The sequence below is a fragment of the Ambystoma mexicanum genome, chromosome 10 (assembly GCF_040938575.1).
Source record: "Ambystoma mexicanum isolate Mex_15411 chromosome 10, UKY_AmexF1_1, whole genome shotgun sequence".
NCBI lineage: Eukaryota > Metazoa > Chordata > Amphibia > Caudata > Ambystomatidae > Ambystoma > Ambystoma mexicanum.
This window is the reverse complement of record NC_090932.1, coordinates 702,534,991-702,558,670: the sequence shown is the minus strand read 5'-3', so window position 1 is coordinate 702,558,670 and position 23,680 is coordinate 702,534,991. Positions and strand designations below refer to the sequence as shown.

At 45.1% G+C, this 23,680-nt stretch overlaps 1 protein-coding gene across 1 annotated transcript in view; it reads left to right on the top strand.

Moving 5' to 3' along the window:
* The first annotated feature begins 11,794 nt into the window (after window positions 1–11,794).
* LOC138493213 (G2/mitotic-specific cyclin-B3-like) overlaps window positions 11,795–23,680 on the top strand; it is a 491,616-nt gene continuing 479,730 nt past the window's right edge. The window contains exon 1 of the mRNA XM_069620365.1: window positions 11,795–12,012. Within this exon, the coding sequence (XP_069476466.1) occupies window positions 11,929–12,012 (84 nt within the window). The 5' untranslated portion in view covers window positions 11,795–11,928. The remainder of the gene's footprint in view (window positions 12,013–23,680) is intronic.

Genomic DNA, 23,680 nt, shown 5'->3' with positions numbered 1-23,680 from the left:
TATAAAAAAGGAGATAATGAAATTCTATTTCGTTTTATCATTGATTTACGCGCAATCAATAAGATTGTTGCTCCAAAATGTCCTATTGTTCCTGATGTAATGACGATATTAACAATGATTCCAGCCTCTGCTACTCATTTTAGTGTCATAGATCTTAAGAATGCTTTCTTTAGCATTCCTATACACAAGGATAGCAGATACCTGTTCGCGTTCACCCCAGGGGGACGCTCGTTTACATTCACCCGTGCGCCAGAAGGGTACATGGATAGTCCAAGCATCTACAGTAGGGCTTTGAAAGAGCAGCTTGACACACTCGAGTTGCCCACTACTTGTACATTGCTTCAGTACGTAGATGATCTTCTTTTAGCTGCAGATTCAGAAAGTGCCTGTAAGGAGGGAACCATACTGTTGCTTATTCACCTAGCAAAACATGGGCATAAAGCTTCACTGAGAAAGTTTCAATATTGTCGACAGGAGGTCGCCTATTTAGGCGATCTCCTGTCAAAGGAGGGAAGACGGTTGATGCCTGAACGGATTAAAATCATTTCTAGCATGTCTGTCCCAAATACACAGAAGGAAGTCAGAGCCTTGATAGGAATGGCTTCTTACTGTAGGCAGTGGATCCCCAATTTCTCACTAGTGATCAAACCAATGTTGGCTTTGACAAAGAAGGGCATTTCTTTGCCATTGCCATGGAACTTGGAACACCAGAAAGCTTTTGATCTGCTCAAGACTGCACTGTGTTCAACACCAGTTTTGGGCATACCAAATTATGAAAAGGCCTTCGAGTTGTATGTGCATGCACATGATGGATGTGCTTTGGCTGTATTAACGCAGGAACATGGAGGGAAGAATAGGCTGTGCGGTTACTTTTCCTCCGCCCTTGATCCTGTTGCATGCGCTTTGCCGAGATGTCTGAGAGCTGTCGCTGCTGCGTCTGTAAAACAGAGCAAGGGTATGGTCCTAGGGCATGCTTTAATCTTGTTGGTACCTCACTCTGTAGATGTTCTATTAAATAGAACGCAAACACAACACCTCACTTCCGCACGATTAACGAGATATTAATTGATCTTGTTTGCACTGCACATACAAATTAAGAGGTGTTGTGTATTGAATCCGGCTGAACTATTACCTTTCCTGCAAGGTACCGCTTGCAGTGACAAAATGTCACATGACTGCCTTTTCACCACAGAACAAGAAACTAAAGGCAGGTTTGATCTGAAAGATACACCTTTGAATGACCCACAAGGGGAGCTGTTTTGCGATGGCTCCTGTTTCAAACTTCTGGATAGTACATCCACTGCTGCTTATGCCATCACTACACTAAGCACGATTGTGGAAACCAAGAGAATTTCACATAACTCCGCGCAGGCCGCAGAGATTATTGCATTGACTCGAGCTTGTGAACTTTCCGATGGACTTAGAGTAAACATATATACTGATAGTCAGTATGCTTTTGGGGTAGTTCACAACTTCGGTAGACTTTGGGCAGAACAAGGTTTCTTGACCTCAAATGGAACAAAGATTCAATATGGCACCTTGAAAGTGCGGTTACTTTCAGCACTTGCACTTCCCAATCAGTTGGCAATTATGAAATGCCCAGCGCATCAGAAAATCATAAACGATATAGGAAAAGGGAATGCTTTCGCTGACCAGATAGCCAAACAAACTGCTACTGATCTCTATTCAGATATGTACACTACAAGGGAAGCCACAAATGTCTGTACCAAAGATGAGGGAATTGAGTCTATAAAGAATATCCAAGCTGATGCCACTTTAGAAGAAACTAGGCAATGGGCTGAGGGCTTGGCGACGTTAGATGATGATGGGTGTTGGGTGGATAACTTAGAGGGAAAATGGATGCTGCCAGATGCATACATTACTATGATGGTGGCAATGGCTCATGGCCCCACCCACATCTGCGCTAGGAAGATTAGTAAAATGTTGGAAAATGTCTGGGTAAACAATAACATCCTGAAAACAGCTGAGTGTTTTGTGCAGAGTTGCATGATCTGTCTACAACACAATATGGGGAAGGGTACATTGGGCCTCATTACGACCCAGGCGGTAAGTTACCGCCTGGGCCGTGACTTTACCACCATGGCGTAAACTACGTTTACGCCATGGTGGTTGGCGGACTTACCGCCCTATTCCGAGGTTGGCGGGGCGGTAAGTCCCCAATCCCCATTTACCCTTCCCCATTCCCATTTTTGCCCCATAGGGCATAATGGGAGTGGGGAAGGCGTTAATTACGCCACCGTAAATTACGGTGGCGTAATTAACTCCATGGTCCCTTAGCGCCATGGATTTTAACACCTGCTAAAAGCTACTAAAAGCAGGTGTTAAAACCTCCATGGCGCTAAGGGACCTCGTACTCAGGCGGTAAGGGTCGGCGCTGTTTACGCCGGCGTAAACCCCTTACCGCCTGAGTCGTAATGAGGCCCATTGACACCAGGGGGTAGTTTTGGTCCACATTCTGTCCCCTTTGAAGTGATCCACTTTGACTTTATTGAAATGGAGGGTTGTAATAATTTTAAATTTGTTTTGGTTGTTATTTGCACCTTTAGTAAAAGGGTTGAAGCCTTTCCTATAAAAGATGCCACAGCAATGACAACGGCGAAAACCATGCTTAAGGAATATTTCCCTAGGTTTGGTTTGCCAAGGGTCATCTGGTCGGACAATGGTCCACATTTTATCACTGCTGTAATTCTGCAGATATGCGCGAGATTACAGATCGATAAACGGTTCCATTCGGCTAGACGTGCTCAGAGTGCTGGATTGGTAGAGAGACACAACGGAATCTTGAAGAACAAGCTTGCTAAGACGTGTGCCAGCACCAATTTGAAATGGCCGGACGCCTTACCGATAGTTTTACTTTCAATGTGCACCACCCCACAGACTAGGACTGGGCTCTCCCCATACAAAGTGGTAATGGGTAGGCCAGCTAACATTTGGAACCTCCCGAAACCCAGGGCACTAAGGGACATTGAGCATGTACTTCATTCCGATTATTGTGACCAGTTAACTAAAAATCTGTATTTGATTCATCAACAGGTGCAAAAAGCACTCCCAGCAAAATACGAGGGGCCAGGTCATAGCATCCGACCTGGACAGTGGGTGCTTATTAAGGCAATTGAGAGAGCATCCAGTCTCGCCCCATGGTGGAGAGTGCCCCACCAGGTCCTCCTGGCCACACAGACAGCGATACGGGTGGAAGGAAAGAAACATTGGATCCACGCGTCACATGTCAAGAGGATACCCTTCCCTTTGCCACACGACAAGGAAGATACAGAGAAACTTACTTGCTCTGCTCTCAACGATCATTCTGCATTGAGCAGTACTAAGAGTGCTTCGGAGACACTCTCTGAGCCCGTGGGGCCTGGGGAAACAGCTGCTTCATCTTCACACTCTCCTGCAGATCCTTTTGCATCGCTGTTAGGCTCTGCTGCAAATTCATCACTTCCATCAGGAAGCAACGACGCACTGTTCGCAGATCACACGGTTCGGTTGTGCCAACAGGAAAGTAATCACAGGGCTTGTCCTTTGCCTCATCTCTTTTGCATCAGAAGGAAGGTTATTGGCTGGGGATAGGTAGAGACTAAGAAAACGTGTGATTTGGAGATCACCAGCAAACGGACTACGAGTTTTCATTTCAAAGGAACAATTCCTGTTATTGCCTCTACTTGTACGGAACAAATAAGTGACTGTATGGCCAGCAAAGACATTGGACGATCAAATACATGGACTTTTAAAATGTATTGCTTTCTTGTAATCAAGTTAACCTGTTTTACAATAGTATTTGCCTTAGGATTTTGGTACATGGAAGAAGTACGTCCGCTCGAAACATTTTTTGCCTACTGGAAATGTACCCACTGTATCTACACTTTTTGTGCATCTGCACACTCTATCTCCTAGAGACTCTCAACACCGACAGAGTTACCACAATAACACATTACTGCTTATAATGAATGCAACACATGCCATTTTTGAACAGGTCTAACTGTTGGGTCTGCTCTCATTTACTGCAACATGGAGACAGAGGGTTGGGCTGGTATATTCATCCTTTGCTTCTAACTACTGCATGTTATGCTCCTCTAAGGGCACTATTCTTTGGCCGATGGAATGATAGCATCTCGGCGAACTTTGATGGAACAAATTTGAATGAGTTTGAAAGACGAGTTCTAACGCCCCTGGGATGCTTACTTTTCGCAAATAGGAGCAAGCTAAATGTTGCTTCCATTAGGCCTTCTGATAGACTGTCTCGACCTTTTCAATCTTTGATCTCTTTCAAGATGGCTCCTATAGGCAATAGGGATGCCACTCCACCTTCCTACACTGTTAACCACAGCCCCAACTCAGTTTTCTTTCTGCATACAAAGGAATGGTACTCAGTCAATGCGTGATTTCAATGGTTGCACCAATGTTGCGAACTTGACCAGTGAGGACAGACCTTTGTATGTAGGCGAACCTGTCTACTTCGTTTGCGTTAATGGAGCCTTCCCATGGCTACCTAGGGATTGGCAGGGAACCTGTTATTTGGGAATTCTGTTGCCAGGGGTATTTATAGTTAGTACCACAGAAATCTCTAGGGCTCGTCCAAGGCGGGACGAGAATGGCAATACTCCTCCACAAATTCTGGGTGATGTAGCAAAATCCTTGGTACCATTTTGGGGTCAGATTATGAATTCCAAGGATATCAGAAGACTAGCGAGAGTACTGGAGAAAACCATCAACCAGACCACTGACATACTCTGTAACATGACTATAGAGCAAAAGGCAATCAGATTAGTGGCACGACAGAACCCGATGGCATTAGACGTCATGCTGGTTGAGCGTTGTGGAGTATGCAAATTAGTGGGGTCCGCTTGTTGCGGTTTCGTACCAGATTCCTCCCCAACTATCTTTAAGGCTATACAACATTTGCACATCCTTAGTTGAGAAGTGCATGTTCCCGAGGGAAATTAGGATCTTAGCGCTTGGTTCTGGGACTTCTTATGATCTTGGGGATGGAAGCTTCTTTCAGTCTTATTGATTATTCTGGGTATTCTGTTGTTCTGCTGTTGCTGTATACAATGTCTTCCTGCCATATGTTCACTGTTAGGGGGATGTTGTGCACAGACAATGGGAACGTTAGGACAAAAGGTACGTGCACCGGAAAGAATGACCAACAAATTTGTTTTGAAGGAAATTTCTGTTACAGACCTTATGGCGATTGATATCTCTGATGATTGTGATTCAGGTTGTATGGACATTGAGACGTAGAGTTACTTGTAAAGTGACTAGTTGTAGTTTAGCACTTGGCTTAGGCCAAAAGGAGGGTTTGTTAAACGGGAAATCATATCGTGCCTCCTTTTGATTTATATTGGCCTAAGCCTAGTCACTCTACGAGGAAAACCGCATTGCAAAGTTCCGATTTTAGATCGACTTCGCTGCCATTTTAGAATCATCTGCCATTTTGATTTCTGTCCAAATGATTCTCTGTTCTAAAATGGTGGACTGTGTTTCTAACTTGCAACCATCCCTTCACGACCTTTGAGTTCTGTTGATGGTTAGACTGTCAGAGGGCCGACTGTTTAGACTAGGCAATAAGACCTTGTACTGAGTATGACTTGTTGTCCTAGCATTGTCTGCGCTAACAAGCCTCATCCACGAATACACATTGATGACAATGGTATGTAAACGTCAAGCGTGGACACTGGCAGAACTGCATTGTGAAGGGATATGTAATAAAGCTTACTGCTGAATCCAAGAACACACTTCGCCATTGTAACTTGAGGGAAATACAAACTCATGTAATCCGTGTGCATATTATTGTATGAGCTGTATGTGAACTCGGCACGAACTCTAGACTGCAAATTATTAACATGCAGAGGGGCTGGACAATATTGTTAGAAATGTATATAAACCCAAATGTTTAGATGTCCAGCTCTCTCCCTCCTCACTCTGGTGGGCTGGTACTCATTGCGGGGTGTCGAGAGCCAGATAGCTGTCTGTATCAGATCTGTTTTTCTTTGTAACTACACAGTTTTAAAGATCTGTGAATCTTTATAGCCCGTTTTTGGTGTATTTGCTTTTGTGGTACTCAGCCTCGATATTTCCTTGCTTTTACAGTGGCACCGGGAAGTCAAGCGCCGGTAAATTATTACGGGTTTGGCGGCAACCCACGGATAGCACTGGCAGGGTTACCACTGGACCCGTAATGAGGCCCATAGTATGCTGATGGATTGGCTGGGCTCACAGGGATGGCCTAAGTAGAATACCAATATGATGGGGCTTTAATAATTAAGAGAAATGCTATCCATAATACCTTATTTCTAGTATGGCTCATATTTAAAGATTCTAAAAGCCACCAGGATGGTGATTTCTTAGAATGGTAGTTTGAGCACAGGGGTGCATATTTCAAATGCAACCCCTGCGCTGAAGTGACTTGGCTGTCAGTGCAGCTCTCAAGCGGGAACTTGCAACCTCTGAATCTGCTTAGTGCCACTGGAGAGCAGGCGCTGCAGATCAGGATACTAATGCAGCAGGACACAAGTATAAAGTATGCTTCTGTCAAGTAGTTTGCGGAAAGGTGGACCTTAGCAGGCCCACCTTTCTAAGTTAGAATTACCCACATCACTATATTATTAATACAAATAAAAAAAGCCAGGGTTTCAACACCCTTGATAGATGGCAATCCTTCGCAATGAGGAATCGTTAGCCTCAGCAGAGACGTTGCTGGGGGAGGGCTAAGGTGGCTATAGCCCCCGGTCTTTGGTTGTAGCCCCGGATAGAAGCTCAGGGACTACAACCAAAAGGCTAAAGCTAGCCCCGAATCCTGCCAGTCCCGACATTAGCTTAGCCCTTAATCTTTTCCAGACCTAGCAACACCCCTGAGCCTCAGAATAACGAAGATTACCATATCCAATCAGCAGGGCCAGTCTTTGCGTCAGGCAGCCCAGGCGGCTGAATCAGCAAAAACAAACAGTTGCTGCATCCTGCCCTCGCTGATTGGCCTTGTTTCAGGAAACCCGGCAGTAACTACAGCCTGCCGAGGCAAGCACACTTCATTCCTCCTGCTCCCGTCCTCGCAGGTGAGGCCTATTGCTGCATAGGCATTTTATTTATTTTAAAATGGTAATGCGGAGATGACTGGGCCATCCAAGAACAGCCTCTGGAGGCCACAAATCTTGACACTTTTGTCAAGGCTCAAGTAGTCATGAAAAAGGAAGCGAGCACTGGTGGTGGACTCTCCTCAGGAGATCAAAAGGCCGGTTCTCGGAAGACCTGGGCATAGTGTCACCGTCACCAGATTTTAGACAGTTGCACGTTCCAGCGGGGTTGGATTGGTCGGTCCATTGGCCGGGCCAAAATCACTTCGAGGGTGAGGCCCTGGGGGCCGGTACCACACTTGGGCCGGTTTGGGGGTGACTACGCCCGCCAAGTTCCCGCTCCCGAGCATATTGTTCGTCATTCCCTCTTTCCTGGGCATGCACTGCTGACTTTAATTTAGTGCAAGAGTTTCATACATTTCACTGTTCGCTCAGACTTGTCTTATACTCTTCTTTGTCGTTGTGCTTCTTTTGTTTGGAATAGCAACCACGCTAGTCTAACAAGATAAACAAACACCTACACGAACGCGCCTTGTGAATGATGGTGTGAAGGATGGATGCAGGCGCTGGACCAAAAGCTGAGCGAAGTCTGCACAGCAGCTGGCTTGGGAAAGCGACTCAGCGACTACTGTAGAAACCGTCTCCGTGGACGGTTGGCCAGTCTTCCGTATAATGCAAATACCCAGACTTGTAGGATGCATGGTTCACTTTCTTTGTTCCATTGGGGGTGACATGCTGTAGCATCAATTCATGGCCTTTAAAATACCCTGAACGGTGCAGCTTCCGATCTCCTTTAACACAAACGCTGGGAAATGGCCATGACTAGCTAACACCACATTAATCAAAGCCAGGTCTCTAAAGAATGGTTCAAGTGTTGGGGAATCACCTGCTCACACTTTCTGTCGTGTGACCAACCAGTGTGCAAAAGATGTTTCAGAGCGTGGGGCTCTTGATGCCACCCATTTCTGCATTTGATACACCAGCAGCTAAACAAACCCTTGGGAGGCATTTCCTTCTGCATAGTCCATTTCTCTCCCAAGCTCGGGACAATGTTCTTTACCATAATGGAGAATGTGAAAAAGGGCAGGGCTGCAAGGCTGGGGGGTGAGGGTGGAGGGTAAAGCGCATTACGCTTGGGGTACACTGGAGATGCTTCCCCTGATACCCGCAGTACTCCAAGTCCCTTGAAATGAAATTCGTCTATACACTGCACAATATGCCAGGGCCGCTGTTATTCAAGCAGCATGCGACTAGTAACTTGCAAAAAGTAAACTTAACGAGTCCCAAGAAAAGGTCATCTTCCACCCTTTAAGAATTTGATTGTTTTTGTTTTTATGTTGGGACGGTAGACATCATTTTTCTTTGCGATCTTACAGTTTCATGGTGCTGTCGGGAGCTAAAATGAGTGATCACGAAGGAAACATTTAAGAATTTTGAGAGTTCGCAAGCATGAGCGAAACAAACCCCAATACTCAAACTGCCATTTCTCTGCCGCGGTAATGCACTGCAGTGCGTTTCAATGTAAAGTCCACATTGTAATGTCATAATTTTAGAACGTCACCTCTCCAACATTAACATTGGGAGCTATGTTGAATTGTACATGCATGTTAACTCTCTGCATATGTTTAAAGTAGACTTTACCACTCACATGGAGTAGTGATATTGTTTACGTGTGTCCCGCCTAGATATATTTAACTTCCCGTGAAATATTTGATGCAATACATATTGCATAAATGCATGTATTTTAATGCTGAGATAGACGGCTTGTACAGCTATCGGTGGATATGTTGCTGATGCTTTTTCTTGGAGGTTTGAAAACACTGTTCAAGACCAGTTCATCACCTTTTAAGAGTGGCTAAATGTTTGAGGTCATACGAATGACATTAGTGTAGATCTGAAATTGTTGATTCTCTGACCTGAGTCACAGCAGCAAACTGGTCATTGTTACTAAAAATGAAGAGGAAAAGCAGACTACCATAACCAGGCCTGTTCAGGTTTGACCCTCTTATTGCTGTTTTTTGAGGTTCATGAAATTCAACAGATGCCAGCATTGACAATTTTGTTAACTCATAGTCCCCACTCCCGCTGCTCGGCCCATGACACATGCATGAGATCACAGCTCGGGGGAAGGGGGGCGCCAATGATGCTTCCCGCCTGGGGTGCAATCTGATGTAAGACCGGCCCTGCCAATCAGCGAATTCATTTAATTCACAGTACTGGTTTGAGCCACCACCTAAAACTGTTCCCCTACCACTGGTGCGCAACATGTGGCCCATGGACCGAATGCGGCGTTTCAAAACATTATTCATGACCCTCCAAGTCACATAAGCGATTCAAATCCACCCTGAAACTATAGAGCATCCTTTATGCTGTGCTATGTTTGTAGAGATGCAACAATTGTGAGAAAGGACAGGATAGCTTACTTTCTGCAACCCTATTTATATATATTTAAGTTGGCAATCATATAACATCGCGGATCACAAGCTATCCATTTTATTTCTTTTCCATCCCGATATTTCCATTTATTTGTTTCGAAATCACGACTTTAGTTTATAGGTGCTATTATATGTTTCTAACCAGATACCGATCTGTTATTTATTTATTTTATTTTATTGTTTTCTTGATAGGCGCTTATACAATAAGAAAATGCTATTTCAAAGCGGCCGCAGGGCAAGGGAGGGAGCAGGAGTGGGACGACATTAAAAACACAAAATATAAGCGCAGTGGGGGGGAAGAGGGAAACAGGACGAACCTACTATGCCTTGTGAGTATTCAGAACGTACAAGGAAAAGGGGAGAGGGAGTAAGTGCTGGGGGTTCTGGGCTCATGGGTGAGCCACAGATGAAGTGCTAATTTGTTGTTTCAAGATAGTTGCTGCAGTCCACCTGAGAATATAATATTCCTGTGGGTGCACCATTTGGGAAGACGATTAATTCAAGTTGTTTGTGAGATACAAATGTTATTTACGTAATAAAGACTTGTGTAAAAAAGTATCATACTTGCCAAAATACATAATAGTTTTGGGGGATGATTATTCAATCCTGCTTTAGCTTTGCTTTTTGGAGGACGTGTACGTTTGAAATTCCCGCTATAAAGGCAGGCCTGTAAGTAATACACATGACGACATTATTCATTCCGTTGAAGGGACACGAGTTCAGACTATGTTTTAAGTATGCATTCTGGGACTTGCAGTCTTTGATTTCCCCATTATAAACTGACCACTACAAGTCCCAGAATACAGAATTAAAACTTGGACTGGCTTGGTGTCTTCCGAATGTAATGGATAATGTGGCAGATTTTCGAAAATATAAATAAAAATATAATGTTATTGTCAAAGGTATTTGTACCGCGCACCATAACCGCCGGAGTGGTCCCAGGCGCTCTGGGTGAGCTTCTCCTCTAGAGGGACATGGGGCGTCTCAGAGCATGTGAACCCTGAATGGGAAAAGTAGCAGCTGGTTTTGGGTCATAAGTATAAGAGTATAAGAATCCAAATAAACTCCTAGACTTAACTACCTAGACTGCTCTTATACATTGACCTTCTGTTGGGTCTTTGTCTTCTGGCTGTAAATTATCCTGGGTTTTCCAGGCCTCCCTGTTCCTTACAAATTCATCTGTAATATCTTGTAAATTATCCTGGGTTTTCCAGGCCTCGCTGTTCCCTACAAATTAATCTGTAATATCTTGTAAATTATTCTGAGTTTGCCAGGCCTTGCTGTTCCTTACAAATTCATCTGTAATATCTTGTAAATTATCCTGGCTTTGCCAGGCCTTGCTGTTCCTTACGAATTCATCTGTAATATCTTGTAAATTATCCTGGGTTTTCCAGGCCTCCCTGTTCCTTACAAATTCATCTGTAATATCTTGCAAATTATCCTGGGTTTTCCAGGCCTCGCTGTTCCTTACAAATTCATCTGTAATTTCTTGTAAATTATCTTGTAAACACTGTGTTAGTATTCTTTGATTGATATGTTGTTATATGTTTGCCTTATACTATGTCACTGTAACCACAAGAAATGCGCCCAGATGCCCTTGGGCCAGGCGCACTATATAAATCAACACAATACAAATACAATACCCAGAATGCAGTGATTTGCTAACTGGAAATCTTGGACTGGTCATTTAATTTCCAACTTGCACATAACGTTTGTGCTACGCTACATACTGTACCAAAAACGGTTGCAAACTCGAGTTCATTCCAAAGAGGACATGTTTTCAAATCTGTCGTTTAAAAACGTAATTTGGAGAATGAAATACTACACATGTTTGAGTCACTGTTCAATACGTCCAGTCCTGGTTTTCCATCAGCCCTAGTAAATCTAGGGGCTGGTGTCGCTTGTTCAATTAAAACAGCACTAGGAGTATACCCACTGGTTGGCTGCACTGAACGCAAAGGTGTGTTGCCGAATTGCGACGCTTTGTGAGCGTATGAGTCTTGTAGAGTACAGAGGTTTGCGATTACAATGTAATTTTTAAGTTACATACAACTTTCGTTTGCATTTTATTGGGCCTGATTCGTGGAAGTGTTTTAAAATGGGCAATCCCATAGGAAAACGTTCCATGACTTAGGCCCATTGAGTTTAACTGTGTGCGCTCGTTTGGAGTGACGTCACTGGTTACTGGGTGTGTTACGACTTATTAACCGTTTGTAAGAACTGTTTGTTAAGAAGTTTTCTTTTTTTAAACGTGTTGTTGGCGTGCGTTCCGCGCGTGTGTTGTAATTGTGATGATTCTACCCCTCACAGACACACACTCATTATCTCTTGTCTGTTACCCTAGCCTCTCCATTTTGCAGTGCTTCACTTTTGCAACACTCTGAACCTTAAAGTCTCAGACAATGTACGGGAAACGAAGTGCATCCTTGAGACCAGTCGTAAATGACCCAAAGAAAAGAAAAACGCAGCAACGCCATCACGAGCAGGTAATACTTTAGATGGCGCTGTTATTTCACTTCAGATTAGTTTGTTAAAAATCGCACATGGCACCAAAAAGCGGCCCCTGACCAAGTGTCCATTTATCAAGCTGTGTAGGGAGCAAGCCGGAGCCCTCAGGGGAGGGTTTGGGGAAGAGTCTTTCTCGCACCATGAAAATATGCAAAACGTGCTTGAATGGTACTCTGCAGCGCTTGTACCCTTAAATGGAGTTTAAAGCATAACACAATTTACCGTTATAACAGTAGTTTAAATTCAGTCCTAAGGGCGTGTATGTTCGTCCTGAATTCCCATAGGGAATCATTGTAGGCTTGTCCCAGTGCCGCAGTTGTTGGTGAGAGTTAAAACGTACTAAACCTTTCTAACTACTTTTTCACTTAAAGGGGTTGTGGGGATGAGGCGATGAGAATATCAGGCGTCAGAAAGCTTGGTTTGCTGATGTAGCCCTCAAGTTTGCCAAAAAGGCTTCACACTGCTAAACGTAAGAGAGTAGAGGGGGGCGGGGCGGGGGGGGTTGGGAGTGGGCATTTAAGTGCATTCATGATTTTTCAGTTATGAAGAAAGAGGGGTTACTTGTTAATGGTATTGGAAGACGGTGTCTGCTGGTCTTGTTCCTAATCTTCAACGCGCCATAGGAGAGTCCCCATTATTAGTAAACTGTGTAGTGTTTTTAGATGAGGGGTGTATTTTAGTATATATTTACTCAAGTTTGCGCAAGCAGCCAAGTGCTGTGTTGGAGCTTGGATAATGATTGTGGAGGTGCCTCTGCTTCCTCCCCCAACCCCTCCCCCGAGCATTTATTTCTTAAATCATGTACTACAAAGCTGCATTTTGAAGGATGTTGTTTGAGGAAAAGCAGGGTTATAAAGCTTTACAATTGGCTCTTATTTATGTTTGCATTTCTAGAGCGGGGAAAACCCACAGGCATCAAGACGTTGGCTACAGGGAAGGGTATAGAAAACGTGAGGGTTTGGGGGGGGGGAGCAGCAGCGGATACAGAGTAAACGGGTATGGTTTCAGTTGAACCGTCTGGTTTTGAGTTGTTTCCTGAAAGGCCAGTATGAGGTTTCGGCCCTGCAAATGAGGTGGCGACGTGTTCCAGAGATGGGATGCAGTGGTTGGAAAGCTTAGAGCCTCCGGCTTTCATGCGCATGAATCTTGGGGGGATCAGACGGTGGCAGTAGATTGCTGTGGTGTTTCTCTAGGGAATCGCACGAAAATCCGCGTATCTCGTGTTTCAGACCCAGTCATGTTTGGTAAATATTTCAGTCAAGAGACCTACATTTGTTTTTCTCAAAATAGTGGGAGCAACAGAGCGTAGCAAGGAAGCCCAACCTAATCATTGAGCATGTTTAAAATAATGAATAGTAGCTGCACATACGCAGTTTACACTATGTTTATGAATCTGCAACATTGCCTGTATTGCACTGTAAATTGCACGTGTGATTGTAGGCTGCTGCCCAACCCATCTATGGGAGAGTGTGAAAACGGACAGTAATCCGAATTACTTTGCACCCTACCCTCCCACCCCAACACTGAATCTGCAAGCACACTCTGGACAATATATACACAAAAAGGTCTGGGAGGCCTTCTACTGTGACTTTAGTAACACCTTTGGGGGGTGTTGCAACTCAATCGTAGAGCCTAGAACAGTGCTCCAGCCCTCTGGGAGCCGGTGGGGGTGCACAGGGCACCAGGGAGGAGTCAAGGTGATGTGCACGACATGAGCGAGGAGCCTGCCCTCTGGCTCCACCGCTGGTACCCATGACCTGATTAAGAAATGAGCATTGCTCACTTTCTCTCAGGAATTAACCAAATGTTAAGCTGTATGTTTTTCAAGCCCAGCAGTAGTCTTGACCTGTGACTCAAGCAGAAGAGCATCTTCAAAGAGGCCCCTCTCGTGTGGGAGACTGGGGTGGGTGAGGGAAGAGAGGATTTTAGCTTCTACACCTGAGTAAGCTAAGCAGGGACCCCCGCTTTCGGTCTGGAGTTTTGAGTTGCTATCAGGGGGTTTCCAACAAGGTCTTCTTAGTATGGATACAAAGTGCCCATAGCATGGGGTCTGCCAGTTTCATCCAAGCCTTGGCTTTTACCAGGTGAAATCCAGTCTAAAGTACTTTAGTGACGATTTCTCTCATGCCTAGAAATATTCCACCGCCGCCACCACAACCGTTTGACCTACAGCAGTAGCATACATTACTACTTTCTACAAATCTAATCTCATGCATCTAGCACTTGTTCCCTAGGAACAAAGATAACGGTTTAGAGACATTTTACTATTCTCTAGTATATCATTCACAACCAGAGACTGAGCTAAGGCTACTCTGCAAGATCCAACACTCTCTCCCACCCAAGGCAGGTGTGGGGTGCATTTTAAAGGCCCCAAACAGTAGCCCTTTAAACTGAACAGCCGCATTTAAAAAGTGCCAATAAAAACGGCCTTGCTTTGCTTTCCCTGTCACATGAGTGGCAAGCATGTAAACACTGCAAGCAAAAAGGGCCTTGCTTTGCTTTTATTTCACATGAGGGGCAAGAATTACAACGATACAACCAAAAACGGGTTTTGCTTTCACATGAATAGCAGCCCTTTAAACACTGCAAACAAAAAACAGCCTGGCTTTTCTTTTTGTTCATGTCAATGGGTGTTAAGACGGATTTCTGAACTCTGTCCTTGTGGCGCAGAAGTTCAGAAGGCCAACCTAATTACTTGGAACAGGGTAACCTCTGGACGAGCAAGACCAATCAAGGTAGTGATCGCGGCGGTCAAGACTAGGTCTCAAGAGGGGTGAGGGTGACTGAAAGCCCGCAATGAGCACACAAAGCAAGAACACTTACAAACTACTCCAAACAGTTGTTATATTAAAAATATACACATTTATTCCAAGGCCTTTAAAACAATGACCGTAGCGAGAAAATCACAATATAACCATACTAAACCAACACATACCATACCAATACAATACATATACAAGTCTCAAGCGTTATATGCACGAAATGTGTAGTCCACCTAAAAGGGAAGGAAAACGGGCAGTGCGAAATAATGCTTAGACCCAGTCCGCCTTCAGAGGCACCTAACTAGATGGAAGTCCGAGCCCTGCGAAGAGTGGAGCCTTGTGCTCAAAAGTACCTGCACACGCTGGTGCCAACGGGCAAAAGGGAAGCTCTTCGAGGGAAATCAGGCAGTTCAGTTTAGTGCACAAAAGAAGAACCAGTTCCGCGACTCAAGCGCAGCCTCCACAGTGGGCAGAAGCAGGGCGCGAGTACGGAAAAGGGCGCTGTTTTGACACAGCGGGGAAAAGCAATGGGCTCCTGCAGGAGGGCGACCAGATCCTAGCTATGCTACTCACCGGTCCCCGATGCAAGCAGACCCAGGCTTCTCCGCGTCAGTTTCAGTCGCTGGCAGGTTCAGAAGAGCAGGGAACGTCTCGTCGTCGTGTTGAGTAAAAAGACGTCCCAATCGAAGAAACCCGCACAGTTTGTTACCACAGCAGGGCAACGGAGCGGCCGTGTGTATCTGAGCCAAATGTACACTACTCACTTCAGACCTGGGAACGCCAAGTGTACGAAGCGTGTGAGAGTGACAAGGACTCGAAATACTACACAACCTGGCGGCGGTTACAGAGCAAGACTCCCGTGTAAGCTGGTCAGTTAACTGGATGGCCCAGAGACGCTTCCGAAGGCTTACTGGCAGGAGATGGTGAAGATGCCGAGAATAGCTGTTCCCGCTATTCCAAGGGTCGAAGTACCAGTACAGGCCTTCTGGTTCGATCAAAGGTGAAAAGGGTTTCACAAGGCGACAGCAGTGCAGAGATGAAGTCCTTCAGCGGGTCACCAGCGATTCCTCGGTTCAGCCTCTTGGTTGCAGGATACTTGGCTCCTGTATTCCTTCGTTCGTGAGCACTCAGGAGATCGACATGGTAGTGGTGTTTCCAGCCCCCTCTTATCCACGGTTCCCTTCGCGCCAAAACGGAGGGGACCCAATGGGAGATCCGCTCATCAACACTCACACCATTCGTGGACCAATCACGGACCACGTTGGTCCCAGGCATTCACACCACGCTAGACTCTCTGGCACCCAGGATGTGTATTGGGACCAGACATCCCAGCCCACATCCTGGAGGCGCACACACGACATGTAGAAGCCCGCGAAAGCATCCGTGTTTTGCGGGAAAGTACATGCCCAAATAAGGAAGGCCCCGGGTCGGCTCGACCTGGGGAAGGTGAAGGGAGCAAGACGGTCAGCGGACAGGACAAAGGAGCCTCGTGGTCTGGCCGTTTTGGAAGCCAGGCCACCATTTTGGGTTAAGCGCGGAAAACGCGCTTAGAACCCAAAAGGAGCTCAAAACACAAACGATCGCTGCCACCATTCCTGTCCGTGAAACACTTGCACCGATCAGTTACAATCCTAAACGAGTATCTAGGGCCTGTAGAAGGCTAGAGACCCAAGAGCTGTAACTTAGCTTACAGTGCCCTCTTGTGTCATGTTGCACGAAAGCCGCAACATGATAAAAGAAACTACGGGAAACAGCGTTCCCCGGTACTGACTGTTTTAAGGGCATGTCAGTTTCCCCGTAAGAAAGGAGCGAAAGCCCAGAGGAGTGCGCAGAAGGCTGCACTTCTCTGGCAAAGTTGAGAACAAGGTGAAAAACAGCAAAAAGTTTAGGGGTTGCCACATGGAAGGAAAATTACCTACAATTACGAAATCTTTCCTAACAATGGGAAAGGGGCCTACCCATTATCATCTATGGACAAACAGCAAATGTAAATTCACCCAAGAAGGAGAAATCAAAGGATCCTGTAAGCTGCCAGACAGGATTTTAAACATTAAAAGCAAAAAACGGCCTGCATATGTGTGAAAATAAAAATGGCTTTAAAAAGCCACAGTTGAAAAAGAAGGCACTGCTCACACTGAAAAGTCAGGGAAATATGATGTGGGGGTTGAACAAAGCAAATGTATATTCTGTTTTAACCCACAAAATTCTCGTCACCTTTGACAAGACATTTACTGCACCAGCTCGTGCTGAGGCAGGAACTTCATAATGACATAGCCCCACTTCCTGCTGGATATCACACATATCCTCTAACAATCCTTTTTTTAAATTATTTGTATATGGTTATAAGAACCTTTTACAAAAAGATACATACACATATTCATAGCAAAAGTACATTAAAAGAATAAACAGACATTCACAACGCATTACTTGACAATAAAATAGAAAATTCATTTATAATACTTCTCATTTGTAAGCTCAGAAGCCTAATTTTAGGCCACTCAATTTCTTTCTAGCCTAAAAGATAAGCAATCCACCACTGTCCACAAATTTAAATGGGGAATGGTATCAAAGAACAATGTTACTTCTTTCTAAAACCTTCATTGTTAATGCTCATGGTCCGAGATGAATCTGTCCCAGAACATATCTGACACTATTCCCTCTTCCCTGTCTCCCAGACAAGGACACTCTGATGGGAGAAGTGACCTCACACTCCATTAGCAGATGTTTTAGCATTTGGTTTAGTGGGTTTTTGCATGTTTCACACAATTTTTGGGCTACATCATCTTGCCTTCGTTTTGCTAATACATCTCCAGTGTGAACCAGATTCTAAGGAAATTCTTTCTGTCCTTCCAATCAGGAAATGTCACCATGTACCTTGGAAGATGAGCCATGTTTTTTATCAACCGTCAAAAATGAGTTTAAGGGGGCTGAATTTTTCAGATCTTCAATTGTTGTGATGCAGTCCCTCAATTCTACTGCCCTCTTTGCGTTTAGAGGATTGTTGGTTAGTGTTTCAAGTTTTGTGTCAACTTTTGCAAGGATCTCCTTTACCCTTATTTCTAAATTTGAAAGGATCTTTGATTTGGAATGCTCAAGGTGGGCCTTGATCTCTGTATATAACATATGTTCCTGTGTGGTGACAATCTGGCGAAAGAGAGAAGCCAATTTCCAACCTACAAGAGAGCCCAAGGATTTCAAGCCCAGCTCAAATCTCAAGGTAGGAATTGAGGCAATCATTGGGAGCCCAAGGACTCTCTTCCATATTAGGCCCTCCAGTTCACATACCAGAGTAGAGGTTTGGCCTCTTTGCTACATAATACTTGATCAGGGGAAGAGTTGAAAATGAGCAATATTAACAAGAATTATTTAATTTGGGGAATGAGCTGCATGGTTTTACAATTCACATCCGACTCCACTTAGCTTAATGATGGTGATGCATATACGATGTAGCCCAGGTACAGTATTCAACCCTTGGGATGACCTGGCCCTCCAGTACCCATTAAGAGTAATGGACCATTTTTCGTGCATGCCTAAAGACTTCTATTTCAGATTTTGTTGGATTGATGGACAGTCCATTTACCTTGGCATATTCACTTAACTTGGTTAGCAGACGCTGCAACCCTATTGCTGTTTTGTCCAGCAGCACAATGTCATCAGCGTAGGCCAACCGGTGCATCCTCCTCCCATTGATCTCTGGGTTGGCCAACGCTGATGATTCTAAAGAGATGCCCATATCTGCCAAGTACAGATTGAAAAAGAGTGGAGCCCCAAAGCAATTCTGTCCAACTCCTCTCTCCACCCTGATGAGTTCTGACAGATGTCCCTAGTCGTCAAGTCTCGCTCTGTGTGGTATTCCTATGTAGTTCGACTAACATTGACAACATGCTTTCAGGCATCCCCCAACTTCTCAGTTAATTCCAAAGGTGAGTCTTATCAACCTGATCAAAAGCCTTTGAAAGGTCAACCAATGCCCCGTACAGTGGAAGATCTCCCTTTACCCTGGTATTCTCGCTTGTCGGGCTCAGTACTAGCCCATTCAGGGCAGTGGATAGACCTCCTCTAAATCCTGTTTGAAAGTTAGACGGGATATGTGCACTTTTACCCATTTTACAAGATCTTTTAACAAAAGTGTAGAGGAGGTCCCAAATAAAGCCTGCACTCCCATCTCCCATTTTAAAGTACCAGGAACGTACACACCAAAATATGACATATGATGAGCAAATAAACCAGCAGAGAGCCTCAGTAGGGCTCTGCCCAGTACCCACCAGAAGAGCAACACCTATTGAAGTACCAATACCCAGACAACCATGGACAGTAAGGTATCCATTGAGAAAACCCTACCAACAAATGAGACGAAATGAAGATTGCCTAAGTACCGTCCCGGAAGAAACCAAAAAGGCCTTAATGGAAGATGAATGGGGACATCACGAGAGACCGGACAGACTCACAGATAGAACAAATGACGAACCAAGAATGGCACAGAGATGAAACGCCCTGAGAGGAGATTGTGAGCTTAAAGTGATAGAAAGCTATCAAAGCGTAAGAGAGTTGAGCTGTATGCTTGGAACCACAAGAAAGCTAAAAAAACAGTGCAGCTTGCTATGCTAAGTAGAAGAATAGTGCGGCAAGTGCCATTATACATAATCTTCCTCAAAATGAAGCACATTATTATAAGTGCGATTCCACTTTGCACAAAAAGCAGAATCAACTCGGGTTACTAGAGGCCAAACAAGACAAGATTCATATTCTAGCAAAATGAGAAGACGGCTGAATCGAAACTCAGCAGATGAAACTCATGCCAGGAGAGCCAAGGTCATACCAATAGAAGGAACGAACAGTAGCTACATCTAATTGAAACTTAAGAACAGAATATCCTCTCTTTGAAAGGTCAAGATAAGGAAGCGTAGGCAGGTGTCAAGCCAAATAACAATTAAATGCACAAATTGCGAGAAACTAGGCAAATTCACGGTACCATCCGAGCGAAGAGAAGCACGAGTTCACACCTGCGCTTGGCATCCGCCCAGGAAGAGATGTCAGAACATTCCCAGACAGAAGATGCAGTTTCGAGGCCAACCACAGTAACATAATTGACACATACTTGTTGAAGTGATGATTGATTGTATCCTTAATTGGTGGAAGGCTGGGTAGCTGATGGGGCACCCTGCTGCTGGCTGACCATTCTGCCTGCTGCTAAGTAAAGTGGAAATTTATGCATGGGGTTGGTGCCAACCCAATCACAATGGACCAAATAATCTAGGGTCCTATAGTTAGTAGAACCAATGGGATGTCGTACTTTTAGTGACGTCTACAGTAGTCATTTTGAAGGAAGGGCTAAGACGCCCACCTGACAGTATTTACCCAATCCCCTCACTCTGTTACCATATACAGATATGGTACCTATATAAACGTTACCTTTTCCTAGACAATAGAATTGCATGTAAATGTTTAAGTGTAACACGTCAATTATGACTAGTTTTGAGTATAAATGTCACTGTTTGTATGAAGTTCGTTGGAGTTGAAGCGAGACGGACAATCTCATCACTGTTGATTGCCATGACTCCCTGTTTTTTGTACTAAACTGACCCCTTTTGCCAAACCATTGAGTTCTCCTTATTGATTGGTGTTGGAGTAATACATCTGCACCCCGATCCATCCCAAGGTGCAGCTATATCGTCTTAAAGTACTTTGGAGCAAACCTCGGCTCTATGGGCCGGCCGGGGGTTTTCTGGGTACAAAAGTTTCATGAACACTTCACTTTGCTTTCTATGTCAAGGAGGGCGATCGAGCGATAATTCGCTGGTTGTAATCAATCGCGCCCCCTTAAAAAATCGGATGACTATTGCGATTTTCCACAAAGGGGGAGGGGGGAACATTTGTTGCTTAAGGATCTCTTTGAAGAGCCAGTTTAACAACCTAGACCATAGAACTGTGGTGTTCTTTAGGACTTGATATGTTGGCCCATTCGGGCCGGGAGCTCTGGAGACAGAGGACTTGGATATTATGTCCACTATGTCCTGTTCATCGACAGTCAGGTGGCAGGGTGCATCTAAATTGGCTCTATGCCAGTGTCTGTAGGGATTCGCAAAGTTTTTTTGTCAGGTATTCAATCCACCTGGATTCTGGCACCAAATTGCATTGAGTATTGAAATGAGATTCCAGTTGATTGATAACTGACCAGACATTTCTGGAATTGTTTTTAACTAAATGCAACATCATCGCCCCATCTTGTTGCAAGCGTAGCACTTTTCTCACTACTGACTACATGTTACTTGCGTTGGATTCATATAGTTGTTGTTCCTCAGACCTCCTTCCGCCAGCTTGTGTAAAAGCCTTATTGGGCCTTCCCCTTGTGGTCAAATTGTTGCGTGTGGTGCATCAGGGGCCCCCTCCGTCCAGTATGCATAGTAGGCCTGCGCTGACGGGAAATACAGCTCAGTCAGGGGCAGCGAGTCTCCCGCCCCCCCTCCCCCTGTTCATATGGTTTAGTGAGTAATTTCCAGCATACCCTTGGTTGTCCTTTCCATCTGAACGCTGAACATGCTCCCTGAATCCTGGTGAAGAATGATCTTCCCGGCCATACTGGGACCATACTGAACAAATTTAATAGCTTTGGTAGTATAATCATTTTTATCAGTGCTAGGTGGCCCATTAGTGAGATCATGAGATGGTTACAGCGATTGAGTTTAAGTATTTCACTTTCTGCGGTGCCCATTTGAGTCCATGTAATTCAACCGGTTGTTTGGTCGCATCGTTTAGCGGAAATATCTCAGATTTAGCAGCGTTCAACCTGAGACCGAGTACTCCCCAAATTCCTTCATGGCTTTTAGTACCTCTAGCCGGTGTCTCTCTGGGTTCCGTATGTATAGCATTATATTGTCGGCATAGTGAGTTATAAGCTCTATTTTACATGCTATCGGTATCCCCGCCCTACTGTATCTAGCCCTCAACAAGTCCGCCAGTGGAATTACCAGGGTGATCAACAGCAGTGAGAGCAGGCAGCCCTGTCTTGTGCCCCCTGCCAGTTCCAGGAGTGTCAAGAAAACCCCATTGACGCACACCCTTGCATAGGGTTGGGTGGGTAGTATACTGGCCCATTTATAAAATGTGTGCCAAATCCATAGTTTAGAACTCTGAAAAAAAAAGGCCAGTAGACGGTATCAAAGGCCTTTTGTCTGTCCAAAGCCATCGCTATCCCTACAATGTCTCGGGATTTCTGCCAGAATATTAGAACACTGGTGAATGTTGGTGGCCATAAATCTGCCCTGAACAAATCCTGCTTGGTCTCCATGGATCTTATGTGGCATTAGGGGTTTGAGGCGGGTGGCCAGTATCTTACTTTTGCATCCGTATTTATAAGGGACAATGGCCGACGGGAGCCACAATCCTCGGGCTGTTTACCGGGTTTGAGTAGCAGGGTTATGACTGCTTTGCGCGTTGTCTGGTAGTTTACCCGTTTCCAATGCTTCAGTCCATACTGCCTAGAGGCAATGTGCTCAAAGCTATCCAAACTCTTTAAAGAATTCCGCCCCTAGGCCTCAAGAGCCTGGGGCTTTCCCGCTCGATAATGCCTTTATGGTCTCCTTTATCTCGCTCATTGACAGGGGGGTGTCTAGTGCGTCTCTGGTGGCACCAGACAAGAGTGGTGGGTGTTTTAGCTAGGTAGCGGTCTATCATTTCCGATGGCTGAGCTCTTGGGGTGGAGGGCGGTGGGGGGGGGGGGGGAGTACAATGTAGTGTAAAAGTCATAGAAGACTTTGCTAATCTCTTCTAGTTATACTTGGGATGTTCATGCTTTCCCCACGTACCAAATGCGCTAGTAGTTTACCTGGTCTTTCTTGTTCGCCATATCTCAGTGCGGCCATTGGTCTATCGAAATAGTGCAGTTCTCGGTCTGCTGCTGCACGGAATTCGTCTATCTGTGTTTTTAATGGCAGTCGCAGTCTGCGCCGTTGGGGCATTTGCATATTGCTTTTGAAGCTTGGCTATCGCTTCTTTCCCCCAGTTCCCTCCTTATGTGTCGCAGCTCTGTGGACATGGATATACCCCTAATGTAGACGTAAATGCTTTCCATAGAACTGCCTGACTGGGTACTGATCCATCATTATTCTCAAAGAATTTGGTGAACTGTTGCTCTAGGCTGGCTTTATATACCGGGTCCGCCAATGCGGCTGCCTTAAAACGCCACAATGTTCTCTGCAGGGTGGCCTCAGGAATAATCATTGACAGTAGTATCGGTGAGCGGTCAGATAGTGTTCTTGGTAATATTGCAGCCTCTGTTGACCAGCCCAAGACCCTCTGTGATACCAGCCACAAATCGATGCTAGAGAGCTTATCATGGACTGACGAGTGAAAGGTGTATGCCCGTTGTGGCCCGTGTAATGATCGCCAGGCGTCCTTCAGACCCAAGTCCGCAATATGTGTATTACGTGGTCCGCTCCAGTTAGGGCTCTAGGGATATTTGTTGTATGGTCCAGTTCCACATCTAGTATTGTGTTGCAGTCACCCCCACAAACAATCTGGGCAGTTGGGTATTTAGCGCATTTTTGAAAGACCTCGGTATAGTACTCCGGGTCATCAATGTTAGGGCCGTATATGTTAATCATTAAGACTTACGTGTTACCTATTTTCCCCATGCACTATTACATATCTGCCATTTGGGTCGCTGTCAGTTGTGAGGTGTGTAAATGGAAGTGTTTTATGTACCAGTATCATGACTCCCGAACTCTAGTGGAGTAGGATGTGTACAATCGGTGATTTCCCCATCCTGATGCTAGCTTACCCGCTTGGTCCCCCAGCAGGTGCGTTTCTTGAAGGTATACTATTCGCGCTCCTATTCTGTTGACATATGCCATCACCTTCCGCGCTTTCACAGGCATTCCAAGAC